The sequence below is a fragment of the Carlito syrichta genome, unplaced genomic scaffold (assembly GCF_000164805.1).
Source record: "Carlito syrichta isolate Samal-C Ts95f unplaced genomic scaffold, Tarsius_syrichta-2.0.1 Scaffold301560, whole genome shotgun sequence".
NCBI lineage: Eukaryota > Metazoa > Chordata > Mammalia > Primates > Tarsiidae > Carlito > Carlito syrichta.
In genome coordinates, this window is record NW_007245656.1 from 6,291 (window position 1) to 25,459 (window position 19,169).

Consider the following 19,169-nt stretch of genomic DNA (forward strand, 5'->3'; position numbering starts at 1 on the left):
CTACTCGGAAGGCTGAGGCGGAAGGATCGCCGGAGCCCAGCAGGTCGAGGCTGCGGTGGCCGGGAGCGGCCACTGCACTCCAGTCTGGGTGACAGAGTGAGACTCCAACTCAAAAAAAATAAAAATAAAAGAAATGCAGTTGTTTGTGTAAGGGAGCACTGTGTGAGCTTGGGCCTATCTGCCCTCACAATTTCCTCCTCTTTTCTTCCTGAATCATTCCTTTCCCATACCTTTAAAGCACTGAAAAACACAAGTGCATTTCTACAGGTGCCACAGCTGACAGCCACTATTTTTTCTTTTTGAATTGAGTTCTCACTCTGCCACCCTGCTGAAGTGTAGTGGCAGAATCACAATGATGCTGGCTCAGCCGCCTTGACCTCCCGGGCTTAGGCAATCCTTCCATCTGTCTCCCAAGCGGCCAGGACTAGACGTGTACACCACTATGTCTGGCTAATTTTTTTTTTCCTGTAGAGACAGGTCTTGCTATGTTGCCCAGGCTGGTCTTGTACTTCTGGGCTCAAGCAATCTTCTTGCCTCAGCCTCCCAGATAGGTGGGATTACAGGCGTGAGTCACTGTGCCTGGCCAAATCACCATTATCTCTTTAGGGACATCTTCACACAGCTTTAAGTCTAAAATGGCTTCGAGAGCCGATAAGCCCTCTGAAAGAAAATGTTTGCTGAATTTTTAGTCAAGAGAGACAGACTCTAAGGGGCTTTTAGGTAAAAACATGAAATCCCACTAATGCGAAGGATCAGGAGCATTCTTCATTTGCTCTAACCACATCCTCAGAGAGCTTTTTCTAGTGTTTATGAATAAAATGAATAAAAACAATCTTCACTATCCAAATTTGAGGGAAAGCACCCAAGTTTGACAGCCCTGCCTCTGCCTTGGAGGACCAGGGTGCCCCAAACAAGCAGTCAGGCGTTGGGAAAGGAGGATACCCTGTCCCCCACAGAAAAGAATTCGAGACTGACATATACCATATTTCCCACCTGGAATCTAGCAGAATTAAAAACAGAACAAAACAAAAAACAAAAAAACAAAGGACACATGACTCTGTGATCATGAGGTAAGTATCCAGTTAGCTGGCTTTTCTATTTATCTGAAAGCTCTGAGGAATGTTTCTAGCTAATGACATACTTCAGGCAAACAGTTCTGGGTGCCTAGATCAGTGATGTCTGAACACAGCAGACCTGAGGAATTTCTCAATCCAAAGAACCAGCTTTGTGCAATCTTGTCCTTAGTAAGGCTGGTTCCCACCCAATAGGCATTAGGATTACCCAAGGGACTTTTACATTCCATTGGGAGTTGGAAGGAAGTCCCTTAAGTGCTTAAGGCTGCTGTGGGGAGCCCAGGCTGGAGCCACTGGCTCAGACACCCATCCTATCAGTGCCTCGAGAAGACAGGTTATCTCCGCATGCCCCGGCCAAGCTCTGTGGCTTGTCAGAGCTCTGAAAAAAACCATGCACTGAGGAAGGCGAGGAATCATTCCTTCTGCATGCTCTAAACAGAGAGATAATGAGCCGCCCTGGGGCACTCAGCGAAAGCCCCAGATGGCCTTGAGAGGCCATGGTTCTTAGGGTCAGCAGGAAGAGCTAGAAGCTTCTTTTTCTAGAGTCACGAGCAACTCTTCTAGAGGTGCGTGCGGTAGGAGCTGGGTTGAGAATTCTCTGGGGATTCCAATGTCTATCAATCTCATCTGCTAGGCGAGCAATTCAGAAGTGAGTATGTCTCTGCACTTGAGCTAATCTAATACAGAGGGTCAGTACTGGGGCCACCCACCCAAGACCATGGTAGCTGGAAGATACCCGTGACAGAAGACTTCCCAGGAGGGGGAGCAAAGGTGTGTGTATCCTTGAAGTCTTCTCAGGTACTTAAGATGCAGGTTTCTTTTTCTTTCTAGATCCATCACAATTTCCTCCATAAAGTTTTGTACCCTTCACACACACACATCCCAATCCCATTTTAAAAGTTTTAGGTTTTTTTTTTTTTTTTAGTTGGGGTCTCACTCTGTCACCCAGTGGCACAATCACAGTTCACCACAGCCTCAATCTCTGGGCTCAGATGATAGTTCCACCTCAGCCTCCCAAGTAGCGGGGACTGCAGGTGTGCACCACCATGCCCAGCTAATTTTTTCATTTTTTTTGTAGAGACAAGGTCTTGCCATGTTGCCCAGGCTGGTCTCAAACAATCCTCCCGCCTTGGCCTGCCAAAGTGTTGGGATTACAGGCATGAGACAATATGCCGGGCTCCATTTAAAAAGTTTTAAAAGGTTTCTGGCATGAAACCTTCTCACCAAAACAGCACACAAGTCAGCACCCAATCCCATCCCACTCAACCTGCCTGCTGCAAATGTGGTGACAGTACACATCCTCATGTCTCCTGCGACAAGGATCTGAAGAAAGCAGTCGCCCTTCAGTGTTTGGAAAAGTCGTGTTATATTTTTAACCTAGTGGATTAATCAGTCGAATCTCAGACGTGACAGAGCAGGCTTCAGAATTTTTTTTCCTTTGTTATTCTTAGCTCAACTTCCACAGCTGAGTAAGAAATTTTTCATGTACTTGTAAGAGTGCTAAAAATGTTACTCCTGCCGGGCTCGGTGGCTCAGCCTATAATCCCGCACTTTGGGAGGCCGAGGTGAATGAATTGCCTGAGCCCACAGGTTCAAGACCCGCCTGGGCAACTTGACGAGACCTCATCTCTACAGTAAATCAAAAAAATTAGCTGGGCGTGGTAGTGTGCATCTGTAGTTTCAGCTACTTGGAAGGCTGAGGCAGAAGGATCGCCAGAGCCCAACAGGTCGAGGCTGTGGTGGCCGGGAGCGTGCCACTGCACTCCAGTCTGGGCGACAGAGTGAGACTCCAACTCAAAAAGAAAAAAAAAGAAAAAAAGAAAAAATGTTACACCTTCTCAGAAGGATAGAGAGTTGGCCCTTCTTGTACCTTTGTCTCTGAATCTTGAGCAAGTTGGCTTGAGAACGCTATTGGGGGAACACTCACTAATCTTTTCATCATGAAGAAGCAAAAAATAGATCAAACACTCAGTGATGCACAATAAAGGAAGAAAGGGGACTGTCTACAATAGTGGTCTGTCCAAGTAATAGCAGGTCCTAAATAACACAGCTCTCTCTTTTTTTTTTTTTGCTATATTCATTCTACATCCCAATGAACCTTCTAAAAATTATAATAAAATGACAGATGTTCAATACTTCATAATGTGCCATCTCAGCCTATGTTCAACAACAAGGTGTCTTAACCGTGTGCTTAGCAGCTCTAATGAGGTGCTCTACAATAGGAGTTAAATATGGATGCAGTATTGGTATAAAAGATCATACTACAGTATTAAAATCTGTATAGAGCAGTTCTTTCAATAATTCAGAATACTAATTAACATTTCAATTCATGTAACATCTTAATTGATATGGCAAAGCTTAATGGGCCAGGTGGTAAACACCGACATTAACAAAACAAAAATGTATTTCAAAATGCTACCTTATCCTAAAGAAGCTATCAATGATTGCCTCATCTTTTTTCAAACTATTAGGACTGATGAAGGAATGTAACACTGTTTTTTTTTTTTTGAGTTGGAGTCTCACTCTGTTGCCCAGACTGGAGTACAGTGGCCGTTCCCAGCCACCGCAGCCTTGACCTGCTGGGGTCCAGCGATCCTTCCGCCTCAGCCTTCCAGGTAGCTGGAACTACAGGCGGGTGCTACCACGCCCAGTTAAGGAATGTAGCACTTTTTATTTTTCTGAGTTGGAGTCTCATTCTGTTGCCCAGGCTCACTGCAGCCTCTACTTCCTGGGCCCAGACGATCTTTCCGCCTCAGCCTCCAGAGTAGCTGGGACTATAGGCTCACACCACTACACAGGCTACATTTTTTTTTATTTTGTAGAGACGAAGTCTCACTGTGTTTCCCAGGCTGGTCTCAAACCTCTGGGCTCAGGTGACACTTTTTAAGTGAGAAGTATCAAGATCCAGACAAAGTGTAACTTTGGCAGAAGGTACAAAGGCTATATCCACTCAAAGTAAAGACTCCCAAATGCTCCTACAGCAGCCCAGTTGAGCTTAAACCAAGGGCCAGTCCTTGATATCGCCAAGTCACACACACGTGGGGGCCCTCCCATCTTACCTTCCTCTTTCTGGCCACCTTGCTGGAGTTGTCCGGGCTCCTTTTCTCAGAGTGGCGCTCCTTCCCCATGGCCGGCAGCTTCTCTTCTGGCTTCTTCGGATGGCCTCCCTTCCCTGAAGCCTGGGGTATCCGTGAGAGGAGGTCGAGGGTTATCTTCACTACCAGACTCTGAGGTGGACGAGTGTCCCTGGGCGGAGAGAGCACCTTGGTGTCTCTCAACGGCAGCAGGAGTCTGTCTCTGCGGCCATCCTCCTGGACCACTACGGCCTGGCGGCAGCCACTAGTCCTACCACCGCTGCCACTGTGGGGTGGGCCCTGGCTCTGAGTCAGGGGAACAACAGCCACATGCTCAGGGCTTCTGTCACCCGCATTGTCCTTCGCGGGGTCTGGGCCTGAGACCGCCTTGGGGGGACCCGAGAGAGGGATCCTGTGCTTCTTCTTTTCGCTGGAGGCTGGTGCCGCAGGCTTGGGCTCCCTGCTGCCCCCAGCTCGAGGTCGTCCTTTCGTCTTCACCTTGGGCCTGTCTTTGGAAGTCTGGTCTTTGGAGCCGTGGGGGGGTCCTGGCTCGCTGTCTCCCTGCTGGCTGGCTCGCGCATCTGCCAGGGCAGGGGCCTTGACAGGTCTCTTGGGTTGCTTGGTTCCCACAGTTTGCCTCTGTGGGGGCTCCTGGTGCGCGGGAGATTTCTGGCAGCTTCTCTTTCCAGGGTGGGGACCTTCAGAAAGGGACGCGGGGGGCTTTGCTGGAGTTTTTGGGGGGAGGAGGATCTTTGGATTCGGAACGCTCCTGACTCGGGGTGCTGCTGTCGCCCTTACTCTCCTGATTCCGATGAGGGGACTCCACGCCCCCGGTGCCTTCCGGGGGCACGGCGGGCTGACTGACCTTGGTCAGCCAGTTGTCCAGCTGCCATTTGTTTGTCGTTGGAGGCTCAGGCTAAAAATTAGGAAACAGAGAAAAGTGTTAATTGACTAGCGATGATAAACTATTCTTTTGTGTTAGACACCCAATGATACGGGACTGTCCTGGGGAGAGGTAATCATTCCAATCCTAAGAATGTAGGTTCTGGCCGGGCTCAGTGGCTCAGCCTGTAATCCCACGTCTTTGAGAGGCTGAGGTGAATGGATTGCCTGAGCCCGCGGGTTCGAGACCCGCCTGGGCAGTGAGACCTCATCTCTACAATAAATCAAAAAATCAGCCGGGCGTGGTAGCGCATGCCTGTAATTCCGGCTACTCGGAAGGCTGAGGTGGAAGGATCGCAGGAGCCCAGCAGGTCGAGGCTGCGGTGGCCGGGAGCGGTCACCGCACTCCAGTCTGGGCGACAGAGTGAGACTCCAACTCAGAAAAAAAAAAAAAAGAATGTAGGGTCTGTTTACACTCTCAAATCATAAGTCAAACTCCATAACATTTAACTCTTAAAGCAATCTTCAATTTTTTTGTGTGATTTGGAAATTTTGCTGTAGTAGATATGGACTAATAGGCTATTGGCAATTTTATAATGCAAACATTTTTTTATGGAATCTATAATATAAACAGAATCGACGCATTTGGACTTGTAAATTATTCTATTAGAAAATACAAAAAATGAAGAGTTTTAAACACTTTACTAAGTGTTTTCAGAAGGTAGGTAATGAATAACTAACTTTCAGTGATTACCCCGGGTTTCATGCTATATTCTTATTTGTTTTTTGACATACTTTTCAACTGAAAATGATTCTTCTTCAAGAGTTGGTATCATTTCTCTTATTTACCAAACATTATACAGTAAATATTTATATATGACAAAATTATCAGTGTATCACAGATACATCCTAATTTTTCAATTTTACACCTTGGTAAAATGAGTCAAGTAAGGTCACATTAGCCAAACATCAGAATTACTAGGACTCGAAAGTCAAACATCAAGTCTCTCATTATGGGAAACCTGGTCTGAAATAGCACCTGTGTTTCTAAGGTACAGAGTTAAGAGCAATGAGATTATGTTGATTAGCTGTACAATCGTTTTGACTTGTTATCTTAAATGGTATTTCAAACTTTGCTGCTAAATTCACTACTGGAGAATCCCATCACATGTCTCTGATGAGGCTATGAGACCTTATTAACAGAATGACAGACTTTGGTGTCTCCAAACTCCACTACTGCATCTAACATTCAGTGGGTACACGAGATATCTGTGGTATTCCTTTAGCTGTATTTCCATACCTACGGATTTCATATCATACAGAAAGCTAGTAGCGTCTATTAGAGTAAGCAGTGATCATACTTACGGGCAATACATCATTGGCTTACTATGTGTTTTCCCTAAGATCCATTTTGACAGGTGGTTTGTATGAATAAGTCATATACCCAGTACACGTGGATATTAGTCGAAAGATATTCCACCTGAGACTTAACTGGCTAAATTATGAATAAGGAGAACACTTGGATAGGTGGAAGAGTTTTCATTGGATGATTTGCTCACAGATTTCCCAAGTGGAATACCCCAAATAATTCAACTCCATAAAAACATGAAATCAGCCAGGCTCGGTGGCTCAGCCTGTAATCCCGCACCTTGGGAGTCTGAGGTGAGTGGACTGCCTGAGCCCACAGGTTCGAGACCCTCCTGGGCAACTTGGTGAGACCTCATCTCTACAATAAATCAAAAATTAGCCAGGTGTGGTAGCACGCGCCTGTAGTTGCAGCTACTTGGAAGGCTGAGGCGGAAGGATCGCCGGGGTCCAGCAGGTCGAGGCTGCGGTGGCCGGAGCGGCCACTGCACTCCAGTCTGGGCTACAGAGTGAGACTCCAACTCAAAAACAAAAACAAAAACAAAACAAAACAAAACAAAAAAACATGAAATCTAACACTGCAAAATATGTAGATGGGTACATAAAAGCTTTTTGGTCAGAACAAGGTTAGGCGATAAAATGGCCGGGTAGGCGGCCTGGCTTAGTGTGACCGTAACAGAATAGAACTAAGGAACCTGAAGAAGCCAGGTGAGACCACATTTTGCCAGAAAGATGACTGGATACTGCCTTTTTTCCTGCTGACTCCATCTCTCCTTTCCAGCTTCCTTCACTTATCTTAACCTCATACCGTGCTCTCATCCGAATTCCAAGGCAGGGAGGGAGGTAGGAAGGAGGAGACCTAGGATGTGCCAGGCATCTGTCCCATGCACTCTAAATCTCTTCTATATTCTAGCAAGGCAGGTTGACTGTTAGAGGCAGACAAAAGATGAGCACACAATACCTGTTTGTCAAACACGGTTTCCTTCAGAGACTGGGGGCGGAGGGGGGACGGTTGTTTAACACTGGTGGCTAACAGATTGGCAAGCTAGTGAAACACATCACATGCTGATCACAGCAGGAATAAGTCCTAACCCCCTTCCTCAGGGAAGGGACGGCCACAGTTCACCCTGGCTGTGTTGGCAACTGCACCCCAATCACTGATATGCTCTTTAGGAGAATACTGATGCGTGCACTAAAAAGGGAAGCCGTTCCTGGTATAAATAACATCTGCCTTCCCCAGACTGCAGAGTAGGGTAGTATTGAGATATGTTTCATGGTCCCTGAAGAAATGTCCTGGTTACAGAAATAAAACACTTTCTTCCACGATGGTCCTGAAATGTCCAGAAGGGAGGCCTACAGCCCAATTTCAGGGTGAAATTGAGCTGTTGTACCCAGACAAGAGGACAGGGTAGGAGCAATTCTTGTTGGGTGCCCAATATTAAGTTACAAAAGAGAGAACATTCAAGGTTAGGTATCATTTGGGTGCCAAGATGGGGAAAACGTTTGCCTAAATGGCTGATTAAACATAGATTTTAAAATAAAATGATAAGTAGGTAAGTGCAGGAGAGGGCCAGGGTTTTCATTTCTCCCTCTGCCTCTCCCCACCCTCCCTTCTGTCCTCCCAGTGCTAGTGCAACCCAAATATGGCAAATTGGAAGTAGGAAAAAAGTATCTGATTGGTTTTCATTGAGTGTCTTAATAAATGCTTAGCCGCATGTCCCTTTACCTCTTCCAACCTCTTAAATTGGCAAAAGTTAGTATATTTTTGAACGAATTATGGTTTTAAATAAGAAGTTTTGAGCTACATACAACATAGATCTACTCTTTTAGCAAAACTACAGAGTGATGAGAAACAGAAGTGCAAATTTAAAGAAAAGAAAGTGCATTAACAATAGAATAAAGGATGTGAATGTTAAAATGAGTATCTCTGGTTAATGGAATTCATGTTACTCTCAAGCAAACATGGGAAGTTTCGATTAATGCAGGTATTTCTTTTAAAAATAAAAGTAAAAATAATGTTAGGAAAAATTAAAAACTTCAAATTTAAACAAAGATCAAACATTCCCAGGAAGGTGAACCTCAGTACACAACACACACACTGTCCCCAAGCTGGATCTGCACATCAACACACACACACAAACACGAGCCTTTGTAGTAAAGTGACTTTAAGAAACAAAGCAAGCCGGCTCGGTGGCTCAGCCTGTAATCCTGCACCTTTGGGAGGCTGAGGTGAGTAGACTGCCTGAGCCCACGGGTTCGAGACCCGCCTGGGCAGGCGAAACCTCATCTCTACAATAAATCAAAAAATTAGCCGGACGTGGTAGTGCACGCCTGTAGTTCCAGCTACTTGGAAGGCTGAGGCAGAAGGATCCCCGGAGCCCAGCAGGTCGAGGTTGCGGTGGCCGAGAGCGGCCACTGCACTCCAGTCTGGGTGACAGAGTGAGACTTCAACACAAAAAAAAGAAAAAAGAAACAAAGCAGCCAGGCGTGGTGGCTCAAGCCTGTAATCCCAGCACTTTGGGAAGCTGAGGCGAGAGAACTGCCTGAGCCCACAGGTTTGACACCAGCCTGGCAACGTGGTGAGACCTCATCTCTACAATAACTCAAAAAATAAAATAAAATAAAATAAGCCAGGCATGGTAGCACACACCTGTGGTTCCAGCTACTTGGAAGGCTGAGGTAGAAGAATCACCTAAACCCAGCAGGATCAAGGTTGTGGTGGCCATGAGCATACTACAGCACTCTAGCCTGAGTGACAGAGTGACTCCAACTCAAAAAAAAAAAAAAGGCAGAATGGGAGCATTTATTTTACACCTAAGGGTAATATTCATTCTATTCCAGTAACTTCCTGAGCAGTAAAATGGAACTATGTCTCATTATCCCAAACACCAGATTAAACTGTTTTTCGAGTTTCAATTATTCAGTCAAATCTGTACCATTTCCATTTCATTCGAATTAAATTTTATTACTTAATTGGATTATCTTACTTCTAACAAACATGCAGATTTTTCTTATGGAGTAAGGTGAAGCATACTCCATATCTTATGAACACGAACAGTGAACATCACACATTTTGTCTACATGCATTTTTAGTCCCCCCTGCTTTTTTCCCCCTGAGTTGGGTCTCACTCTGCCATCCAGGCTGGAGTGCAGTGGCATAATCATGGCTCACCACAGCCTTGACCTTCTGGGTTCAGGTGATCCTTCCACCTCAGCCACTCAAGTAGCTGGGATTACAGACCTGTACTATCACACCTGGCTAATTTTTTTGATTCTATAGAGACATGGTCTTGCCATGTTGCCTAGGCAGGTCTAGAATTCCTGGGCTCAGGTGATCCTCTCACCTTAATCTCCCAAAGTGATGGGATTACAGGCGTGAGCCACCACACCTGGCCATCCCTTTCTCTGAAGCATAGGAAATTATTTCAATAGCAATTAGTATTATACAAAGAAACAAAGAGCCCAGAAACATGCAGAGTAATTTCTAAAATCTGAAAGGCACTTCAAGTGCAGTTAATGCTGACCCATGCTCATCCTTTCCAAAAAACACTGAGCATTTCTTTGCCAGACCTGGATTCCCATCTCACAGAAAATAATGCAGTCATTTTCTCAGCCTCCCTTGCACTCAGACAAGGCCCTTCACTCTCAGTCATTAGCGCCAGATGTACCTGGCTAATGTTCCGGTGGGCTGCCTTGCTTCTAACCAGAGACAAACACAGAAAACATGAATGCTTTCTTCATCAGAAACCTCCAATCCCTGGCATGTTCATCTTACATGTGCAGAACAATTCTCTCTATAGGGGCTGCACTCAGCCACCAAAACCCAACTAAGAATACCTTCCCTTTCCATTGCTTTCCTTCCCCAGCATAATCTCTGATGTTGCTACCCAAGTCTTGCAAGGATATGGCAACCGTGGTGCTTGTCATTGAGGCCTCGTATTCAATAATCCAACAAACAGCACAGACCCTCAGATCCAGCCTGTGCTAGAGATTCCCGTCTCCTCGGTCTGTTCATCTTTATGACATCACCTGGGGATGAGTGACACGCAAATGCCTTCATTCCTGTTTCACACAGGGCTGAAGGGAGTGGAATGCAGAGCCCTGGCAAAACCACTTCGCCACAACTGAATGCACGGCTTGTAGTGATTCAAAAATAGAACTCCTGATGGCTTGTCTCTAGTTCACACTCCTGCTCTTTGCTAAATCAGGTGGGCTCCTTTTGCTCTCCTTAAATCACGCATTCCTGAAATTTCAGAAAGAACTCTTACTAATATTAAAACCACGGCCTGCTGAAAACAAGTTTTCTTTTTCAAAAGAAAGGAAAAGAAAATGGTGTGCAAACATTCTTAATGAGTTGCTCCTCTTCCAAACAACACCAGCAGCAACAGGGGAGAGAGGATTTCGCTCCCACCTCTCCTCTGTCAGATAGTTGGTGGGAAACAAGTAAACAGAAGCAGGCGGCTCTCCACGGAGAAGAGGCACCATCCCACGTACAGAACAATTTGGCCTTCTGGTCAGGCCTAGCCAGCGGCACGGACTCCGGCCCTAGGGCACAATGCTGCCATCTGATGTGGCCACTTGGGGGGACACGGTACCTCTGGAGCAGGGGTTTCTAGGGGCTCATTCTCCTCGCTGTCACTTGAACTGCTCTCACTCTCCGAGTCTGAGGAGCTGTCTGAGTCACTGGTGCTCTCGGACTCTGCACTGCTGGAATGTGCTGATGCCGCTGGTTCTGGAAGGGACTGCGGAGCGCTGCAAAGCAACCGAAGATAAAATTAGAAGGCACCATGCAAGGAGGACTGCAGCCTTTCCTCCCCTTGCCCGCCCTTCTGCTCCTCGAAAGGAAGGGCCTGTCTTAGATGATACCACTAAACTATCACATCCTCTGGCTCAGAGACAAGCCCATGGTGGCTCACAAGAGAGTGAAAACTCCCAGAAATAGGTCATCAGATAGCTGCATAAAGGAGGAGCCCATGTAATTTAACTCCCGAATAACATTATTCAAGCTATACAAAATTTAAGTTAGATACTGTGTGCTTGATAGCAAGGGTTGGCAAACCATGGCCTGGACTGGCTGCGTGCTTTTCTTTTTTTTTTTAATTTTGTTTTATTATTATTATTATTATTATTATTATTACAGAAACAAGGTCTCACTATGGTGTCCAGGGCTAGTCTTCAACTTCTGGGCTCAAGGGATCCTCCTGCCTTGGCCTCCCAAAGTGTTGGGATTACAGGCATGAGCTACCAGCACGGCCTTATTAGTACACACTCATACCCATTGTTTTATATACTATCTGTGTTTTCTGTTTTCTTGCTCCAATAGCAGACTTGAGTAGTTGCAATAAAGACTTCTATGGCCCACAAAGCCTAATATACTCACTAACTGGTCCTTTAAGTTTGCTGACCCTTGCTACATATGATCAAAAGAGAAATTAAACATAAAAGAAAAAGAATTTAAGTTCTCCCTATATTCTCTATACAGGAACTAACAGCATGGCAGCCAATGGCCATTGAATATAAGTGGTGTTTCTTGGGAGGTGAGCTCCAAAGCAATTATAAAACAGGCCATTTTTTATGAGTAGCTTAGGGATCATGCCCAAATACCAGTCAAAGTAAAGTTCAGTTTTAAGAACAAGGCAAAAATCCTGTATCAGTGAGAAAACTCTTTTTTTTTTTTTTTGAGTCGAGATCTCACTCTGTTGTCCAGGCTGGAGTGTAGAAGTATGATCATGGCTCACCACAGCCTTGACCTCCTGGGCTCAGGTGATCCTCCCACATCAGCCTCCTGAGTAGCTAGGACTAAAGGTGTGTGCCATTACACATGGCTAATTTTTAAATTTTATTTTTGGAGTCAATGTCTTGCTCTGTTGGCTATGCTGGTCTCGAACTCCTGAGCTCAGGCAATACTCCGGCCTCAGCCTCCCAAAGTGCTGGGATTATAGGTGTCAGCCAGCATGCCCAGCCAGCAAACACATATTGATCACATTGCCAGACACATACAGAATTTCAAAGCATGCATAACCTTAAAACCTGGCCCTAGGTGGTATTACTTAAAGCAGTAAATCATTGACTATAATCATGAAAGCTTTCAAATCTACCCAAAATATTTTCAAAATAGATTTTGATTAAATAACATGCAATATTAGAATAAAAATTTTAAAGAATAACCCAATCACTCGTTGAGGTAATTTCAAAACAAACACACTATACCACTACACAATTTCCTCACAGAAAAGCTGGATCAAATTTGTGATCCTGCAAACACAGCCAGCTGAAGAGCTAAAGCCAGTGGTAGGCAGGATGGGACAGATATACTTTCAAGGTCGCCTCTGCCGCTAATTTATTCCCACCTTGGTTTCTTCTTTTCCTTCACTTTTTTTTTTTTTTTTTCAGTCAGAGTCTCACTCTGTTGCCCAGGCTGGAGCACAGTGGCACGGTCATGGCCACCAAAGCCTTGACCTGCGGGGCTCAGGCGATCCTTCCACCTCAGTCTTCCAAGTATCTGGGACTACAGGCGCGCGCTACCACGCCCAGCTAATTTTTTGATTTATTGTAGTGACTGAGGTCTTGCCAAGTTGCCCAGGCTGGTCTCAAACCCCTGGACTCAGACAATCCTCTCGCATCCGCCTCCCAAAGTGCTGGGATTACAGGTGTGAGCTACCACACCCGGCTCTTTTCCTTTACTTTTAAAAGTTAGGCTACTTTGTCACGTTTTACGAGTTGTCATACCATCCGAAATTACTGAACAAAATGGGAAATAAACAGACCTTACAAATCCATGAGCCCTGGCATAATTACTCAGGCTGCCTTCACATTAACTATAACAGTACCTGCATGATAGGTATATGTCTTTACTGCAGACCTTGCCTCTGAATGGATGAGCACATCTCAAAGGAGTAAAATAATTTAACTCTTTGTCCACGAGAGGTAGTTACTTGGCATATCATTAAATTCGGTATCAGAAGAAAATATTATAGAAGTCATTCAAATGGTTCCCAATACCCCCCCAAAAAAGCAGCACATTTCCTCAAGTGTGGCTGCCTGTTGATCAAGTGAAAACAGTGTCATTTCCCATCACACTAAAATGTACTGCAGATCGTTTCTAAAAGCAGCTGAACAATTTGAAAATTCATATAACTAAAAAAACAGGCACTACAGAAAACAAGTTGTGGAAATAATTCAGCCTTGTGATTTTGAAAACCAGTAAATATCTCACCTTCATAAAAACACTAGGTTCTTTAGCCAAACTTCAAATACTGGTTACACAAGACTGTTGATAAACTGTACTTTAAGCTTATTTTTAAACGCTGAAAAGTCTTTCGCCTCTAAAGTGACACTATATGTGAGTGCAGGACCTCTCACATTTAAAGGCTAACAACCTTCCTGGCTGATCTAAGGACTGACCTAAGCTCCTGAAATATTACATAGGTACTTTCCTCTTCCTGGGATCCTCCTTCTCCTTCCCCATGAAGAAACCACAGAAGTACTAAAGAAGACTTTCTTCTTCCCATTTGGCTAAAAAGGCAAGTTTGCTACAGAGATGGGAGAAACCCGCACGGTACCTTGCCGGTGCAGATGAGGGAGGAGGCTTCTCTGGGGTCTAGGCATTCCCAGTAAGGGGAGGAAGGACCAGGAAGAGAACAAAAAACAGGTTAGAACAAGCAGCTCGATCTGTGAGGCGGATTTCAAAGGACTGCCGGTGTGATGGGGCATCCAGGACTTACTTGTTCACTGTCACTGTCCTCACTGTCACTGAGCTGAAGGTCATCTTGAAGCATGCTGGAGTGGGCAGGGACAGACAGTGGAGAAGTTGAAATACTTTCTAATAACTTTTGGAAGCATAAACAGAAAATATGCCTAATGATACAAAAGAGGGCCAGGATAGGTCTACGTTTTCCTTATTTCTCAAATGCTTTATTTTCCTGGAAGTGGAAGTTTTAGCATTATACAATTACAATATATAATTGTCAGCAATGCCACTGAAACCATCTCAGTGCAGGTCTCTAATCATCTCAAAACTCTATCTTGGTGGGGCATGGTGGCTCATACCTGTAATCCCAGCACTTTGGGAAGCCGAAGTGGGAGGACTGCCTGAGCTCAGGAGTTCAAGACCAGTCTGGGCAATATGGTAAGACCTCATTTCTACAATTAAAAACAAAACAAAACAAAACAAAAAACAGGCCAGGCACAGTGACTCACGCCTATAATACCAGCTCTTTGGGAGGCGGGGGTGAGAGGATTGCCTGAGCCCAGGGGTTCGAGATCAGCCTGGGCAATTTGGTGAGACCTTGTCTCTACAATAAATCAAAAAATTAAGCCAGGCTCAGTGGCTCAGCCTGTAATCCCACACCTTTGGGAGGCTGAGGTGAGTGGATTGCCTGAGCCTGCGGATTCGAGACCCGCCTGGGCAGCAAGACCTCATCTCTACAATAAATCAAAAAATCAGCTGGGCGTAGTAGCGCATGCCTGTAATTCTGGCTACTTGGAAGGCTGACGTGGAAGGATCACAGGAGCCCAGCAGGTCGAGGCTGCGGTGGCCAGGAGCGGCCACTGCACTCCAGTCTGGGTGACTGAGTGAGACTCCAACTCAAAAAAAAAAAAAAAAAAAATAGTCAGGTGTGGTGGCGCATACCTGTGGTTCCAGCTACTTGGAAGGCTGGGCAGAAGGATTGCCTGAGCCCAGCAGATTGAGGCTGCGGTAGCCGTGAGCATGCCACTGCACTCCAGCCTGGGTGACAGAGTGAGACTCTGACTCAAAAAAAAATTAAAACAAAAATTAGCGGTGCTTGGTAGTATGTCTGTAGTTCCATCTACTCGAGAGGTTGAGGCAGAAGGATCACCAGAGCCCAGCAGGTTGAGGCTGCAGTGGCCACGATCATGCCATTGCACCATGGCCTGGGTGACAGTGGCATTCCAACTCAAAAAACAAAACAAACAACAAAAAAATCTCCTCCATATTCCACATATTCTGAACATGAAAATAGAGCTACCACAAAGTGGATCTGTGACCAGCCCTGAGACCAAGTGTCCCAACCCCTAATCCATGAGGATGGAATTCATGCAAACAAAACCAAAATATATACATATTACACTTAAACAATGTTCTTCCATAGTCTCTACCTGAACTAGAATCATGAACTATAGATGAGTTAATGTTGAATGAATATTTGTTGGAACAGTGCCAGACACATAAGTGCCATCTAAGAATACACAGTAAGAAGCATGACACCACCAAGGCATCCGCCACCAAATAGTGCAGTGATCTTATTTTTTTCCAAGGGACATGAAGGGTGTACTCAATCGTACACATGTCATCAATTCTCTTTTGTCTATGTGAACACTGATCAATGGGAAAGAGCAGGAATACATATGCTACTATTGTCTACAGAGTCTCTTTAACATTATTCCTATAACTTTGGTGGGGGAGAAAGGTCAGTTCACTTCCTCAAACTTCTATTAACACTTACCACTAGGCAGTCTGGTTTCTGGTGAACCTGAATACTAAAGGCAACATTTTCCAGTCTGTACATGTGTTGTTAAATTTTAACACCTAGCCAGGCGCTGTGACACACGTCTACAACCCCAGCGCTTTGGGAGGCAGAGATGTGAGGACTGCCTGAGCCTAGAGGTTCAAGACTAATCTGGGCAACTTGGCAAGACCTCATCTCTACAATAAATTAAAAAATTAGCCAGGTGTGGTGGTACAAGCCTGTACTTCCAGCTATTTGGGAGGCTGAAGTGGAAGGATCACTTGAGCCCAGGAGGTCAAGGCTGTGGTGGGCATGATCATGCAACTGCACTCCAGCCTGGGTGACAGAGTGAGACTCGAACTCAAAAGAAAAAAATAAGGTTAATACCGCTCACCCTTAACCTTCTTCCAAGGAGATGCCCAAATATCAAAGGAATGAGTCAGGTATCAGGTAACTGCTCTCTCCCACTTCCTCCAAAATTTTATGAGCTTGACTGTTTGAGAAAATGTTATAAGTAAAATTGAAAGGAAAATCTGCTGGAATACTCCTGGTGCTCCAAAAAGCAAATTATTCAAGGTGAAAATCCCTCAGTATTTCCAAAAAAAACCTACGTCTTTAATAATCTCCAACGATTTCTACTGCAAAGCTCTTACCTACCACTGAAGCAAGCAGGCATGGGTATTCTGGGAAACCTGGATAAAAATCACTACATTTTCTAATGAAAATAAATCACAAAACTTGGCGCTTTCGTAAATGACCGCCTACATGCCATGTGGCAATTCTGCCAAGGAACGACTTTCACAAATGTACTAAAAACATCCTGTGATAAGTTTCTAAATAAAATGAAAACTGTGAGCAACTTGTAAATGCAGATCTTGCTCAGTATTTATCTAATAGATGATAAATTCATATTTTAGTAAGGCTAGAAAATACAGCCTTTGGTCATAAGACTTGGCAGTTAGCAATCAGAATGACACACAAGAAGTCACTCGGCAGGTTTACTGCTCAGTGGTGACTTGGCTGGAATACATACAAGCAACAGATAAAAGATGTATCTTTACAACAAATGTAAGGTATAAAACAACCAGAAAAAAGCCTGGCAAAGTGTATTCCATATTCACCACTACCACCAAAACTATAGTAAATGGACCACTTAGTTACTGCATTTCTTATATAAAACAGATTTGCCTTAATTTCTGTGATATCAATGATCAAGTAACCCAACCACTCTTCCTCTTGGACAGGATTAAAAGTCCTGAAACTTTTTCTTCTACCTACTGGACATCTAACTTCCATGTCTATATTCTCCTAAAGTAAGTCAGAAAGTTACAGAATGCTCTGGCTTTTAACTCTACTTACTCTTGGGATTAACAGGTACCATGAAAATGCTATTCCATTCCCCTTCAGAGAATTATGTAGACCAGAAGAAAATAAGCCTGCAGGTATAAAACCCATTTGGGATCAAAAAAGCAGGAACCATGATGTCAAGGGAGACTGTGATGGCTCTCTTCAAAAAAAAACTCTCATAGATGACAGACCAATATGCTGGGCTTAGGTGATTGATCCTACCACCTCAGTTTTCCAAGTAGCTGGAACCACAGGCGAGAACCACCACACCCTGTGAATTTTTTGATTTATTGTAGAGAGGCAGTCTCGCCAAGTTGCCCAGGCTGCTCTTGAACCCCTGGCCTCAGGCAATCCTCTCACGCCGCCTTTCAAAGTGCTGGGATTACAGGCATGACCATGCCCAGCAAGAACCAGTCCTTGAATGCGACAAACAAGAAGAGAGACAGCGGCACACCTGGGTGGGTACCTCTGCACCAACTGAGAGAGAATCCACATCTCTCAGACCCAGTCTCATTCAGACCAATCAAACCTTGGTCAAGAGGCCAGAAAGCGCAACGAATGTGTTTCCTCCTTCTCAACTAGCAACTTTCCTGAGTCCAGATCAAGTCATTTCCACCTTCAGATTTCCTGTCTAGTACTTGGCAGGTACCCTACAAGGCAGGCTGGATAAATAGTGCCCCTTTGCTGAATAAGGAACAGTGTCCTATAGCTGTGCCCACTCTGTGGCCAGAGCTTTACAGGCATTGCCTGGATTGCATTCCTGTGTGGTGACCATGAGCATACTTTCATATTCTAAGAAAGAGAAAAATGGCCACCAGACATACTTCAGACTATGAAGCTGGCCTTCGCTGGAGCCAGGATGTAAAACCTATTCCATCTGACACAAGATCCCCTTGCTCTAGTCAGTATATGATAAATAGTCAGAAATCCTAACTGATTGACTAAGTTCTAGAACCCACCAAGAGAAAGACCTTAATTTAAAATGGCACAATGACTAGCTGGGTGTGGGGGCTCATGCCTGTAATCCCAGCACTTTGGGAGGCCGAGGTGAGGACTGCTTGAGTCTAGGAGTTTGAGACCAGCCTGCGCAACACAGCAAGGCCTCATCACCAAAAAAATAAAAAAGCTAGTTGGGTATGGTAGTATGTACCTGCAGTCCCAGATCCTCAGGAGGCTGAGGAAGGAGAATCTACTGAGCCCAGGAGGTCAAGGCTACAGTGAGCCATGATCATGCCACTGCCCTGCAATCGGGGCAGAAGAGTGAGGCTCTGACTCAAAAAATAAATAAAATAAAATAAAGTAAAGTAAAAATAAAATAAATGACAACACCACAGTAATCATCCTGTTGGAATAAAGTGAACATACCACATATAACAAGAACTCTCCAAATGGTAACAGTAGTTAGCAGGCAGAGTTCAAATACTAGATTTCCCTTATTTTAACTGGTCAAATAACTAATTTCATTTCCCAATGCCAAGGCAAGGCAGTTCTTTCAAAGCACATGGCACCACATGGCCTACTATGACACTGTTCAAAAGTCAAATTGCTCAGGTAAAGCACCTTTTGGAACTACCACATAGGTTTAACCACATTTTACATGGGTGGTGAGTAAACTTTGTGCTGAAAGGTACTAACAATTATCAAACCCCTTGAATGAGTGCATTCTCCAGGCAGTTGTCCTTGCAAAACTGGCAGGGCCGCATGCAGGTGGGCAGGCTTGGGCTGCCTGAGCCAGTGCAGCTGTTACTGTGAGGAGACACACAGATCTGAGCCTTTGTTTCTTTTCCATTTTACTGTCAGGCTTGGCCCATGCTTCCTTTGCCAATATTCTGCAACATCTCAATTCAAATCCCAAAAAGACTTTAAATAACCCTATTTCTTGGCTTTCCATCTCTTATTCTCTTTTTATTCGAGAAAGAGTAAGTGAATTTTTATCCACCGAAGGACAATATGCATTT

At 44.8% G+C, this 19,169-nt stretch overlaps 1 protein-coding gene across 1 annotated transcript in view; it reads right to left on the reverse strand.

Moving 5' to 3' along the window:
• The window catches only part of LOC103257134 (AF4/FMR2 family member 1-like), a 104,689-nt gene that overhangs the window by 5,957 nt on the left and 79,563 nt on the right, over nt 1-19,169 (reverse strand). Inside the window, 6 exon segments of the mRNA XM_021710810.1 lie at nt 4,133-4,852; nt 4,854-5,063; nt 10,990-11,146; nt 13,957-13,994; nt 14,119-14,173; nt 17,139-17,141. Coding sequence (XP_021566485.1) covers nt 4,133-4,852; nt 4,854-5,063; nt 10,990-11,146; nt 13,957-13,994; nt 14,119-14,173; nt 17,139-17,141 — 1,183 coding nt within the window.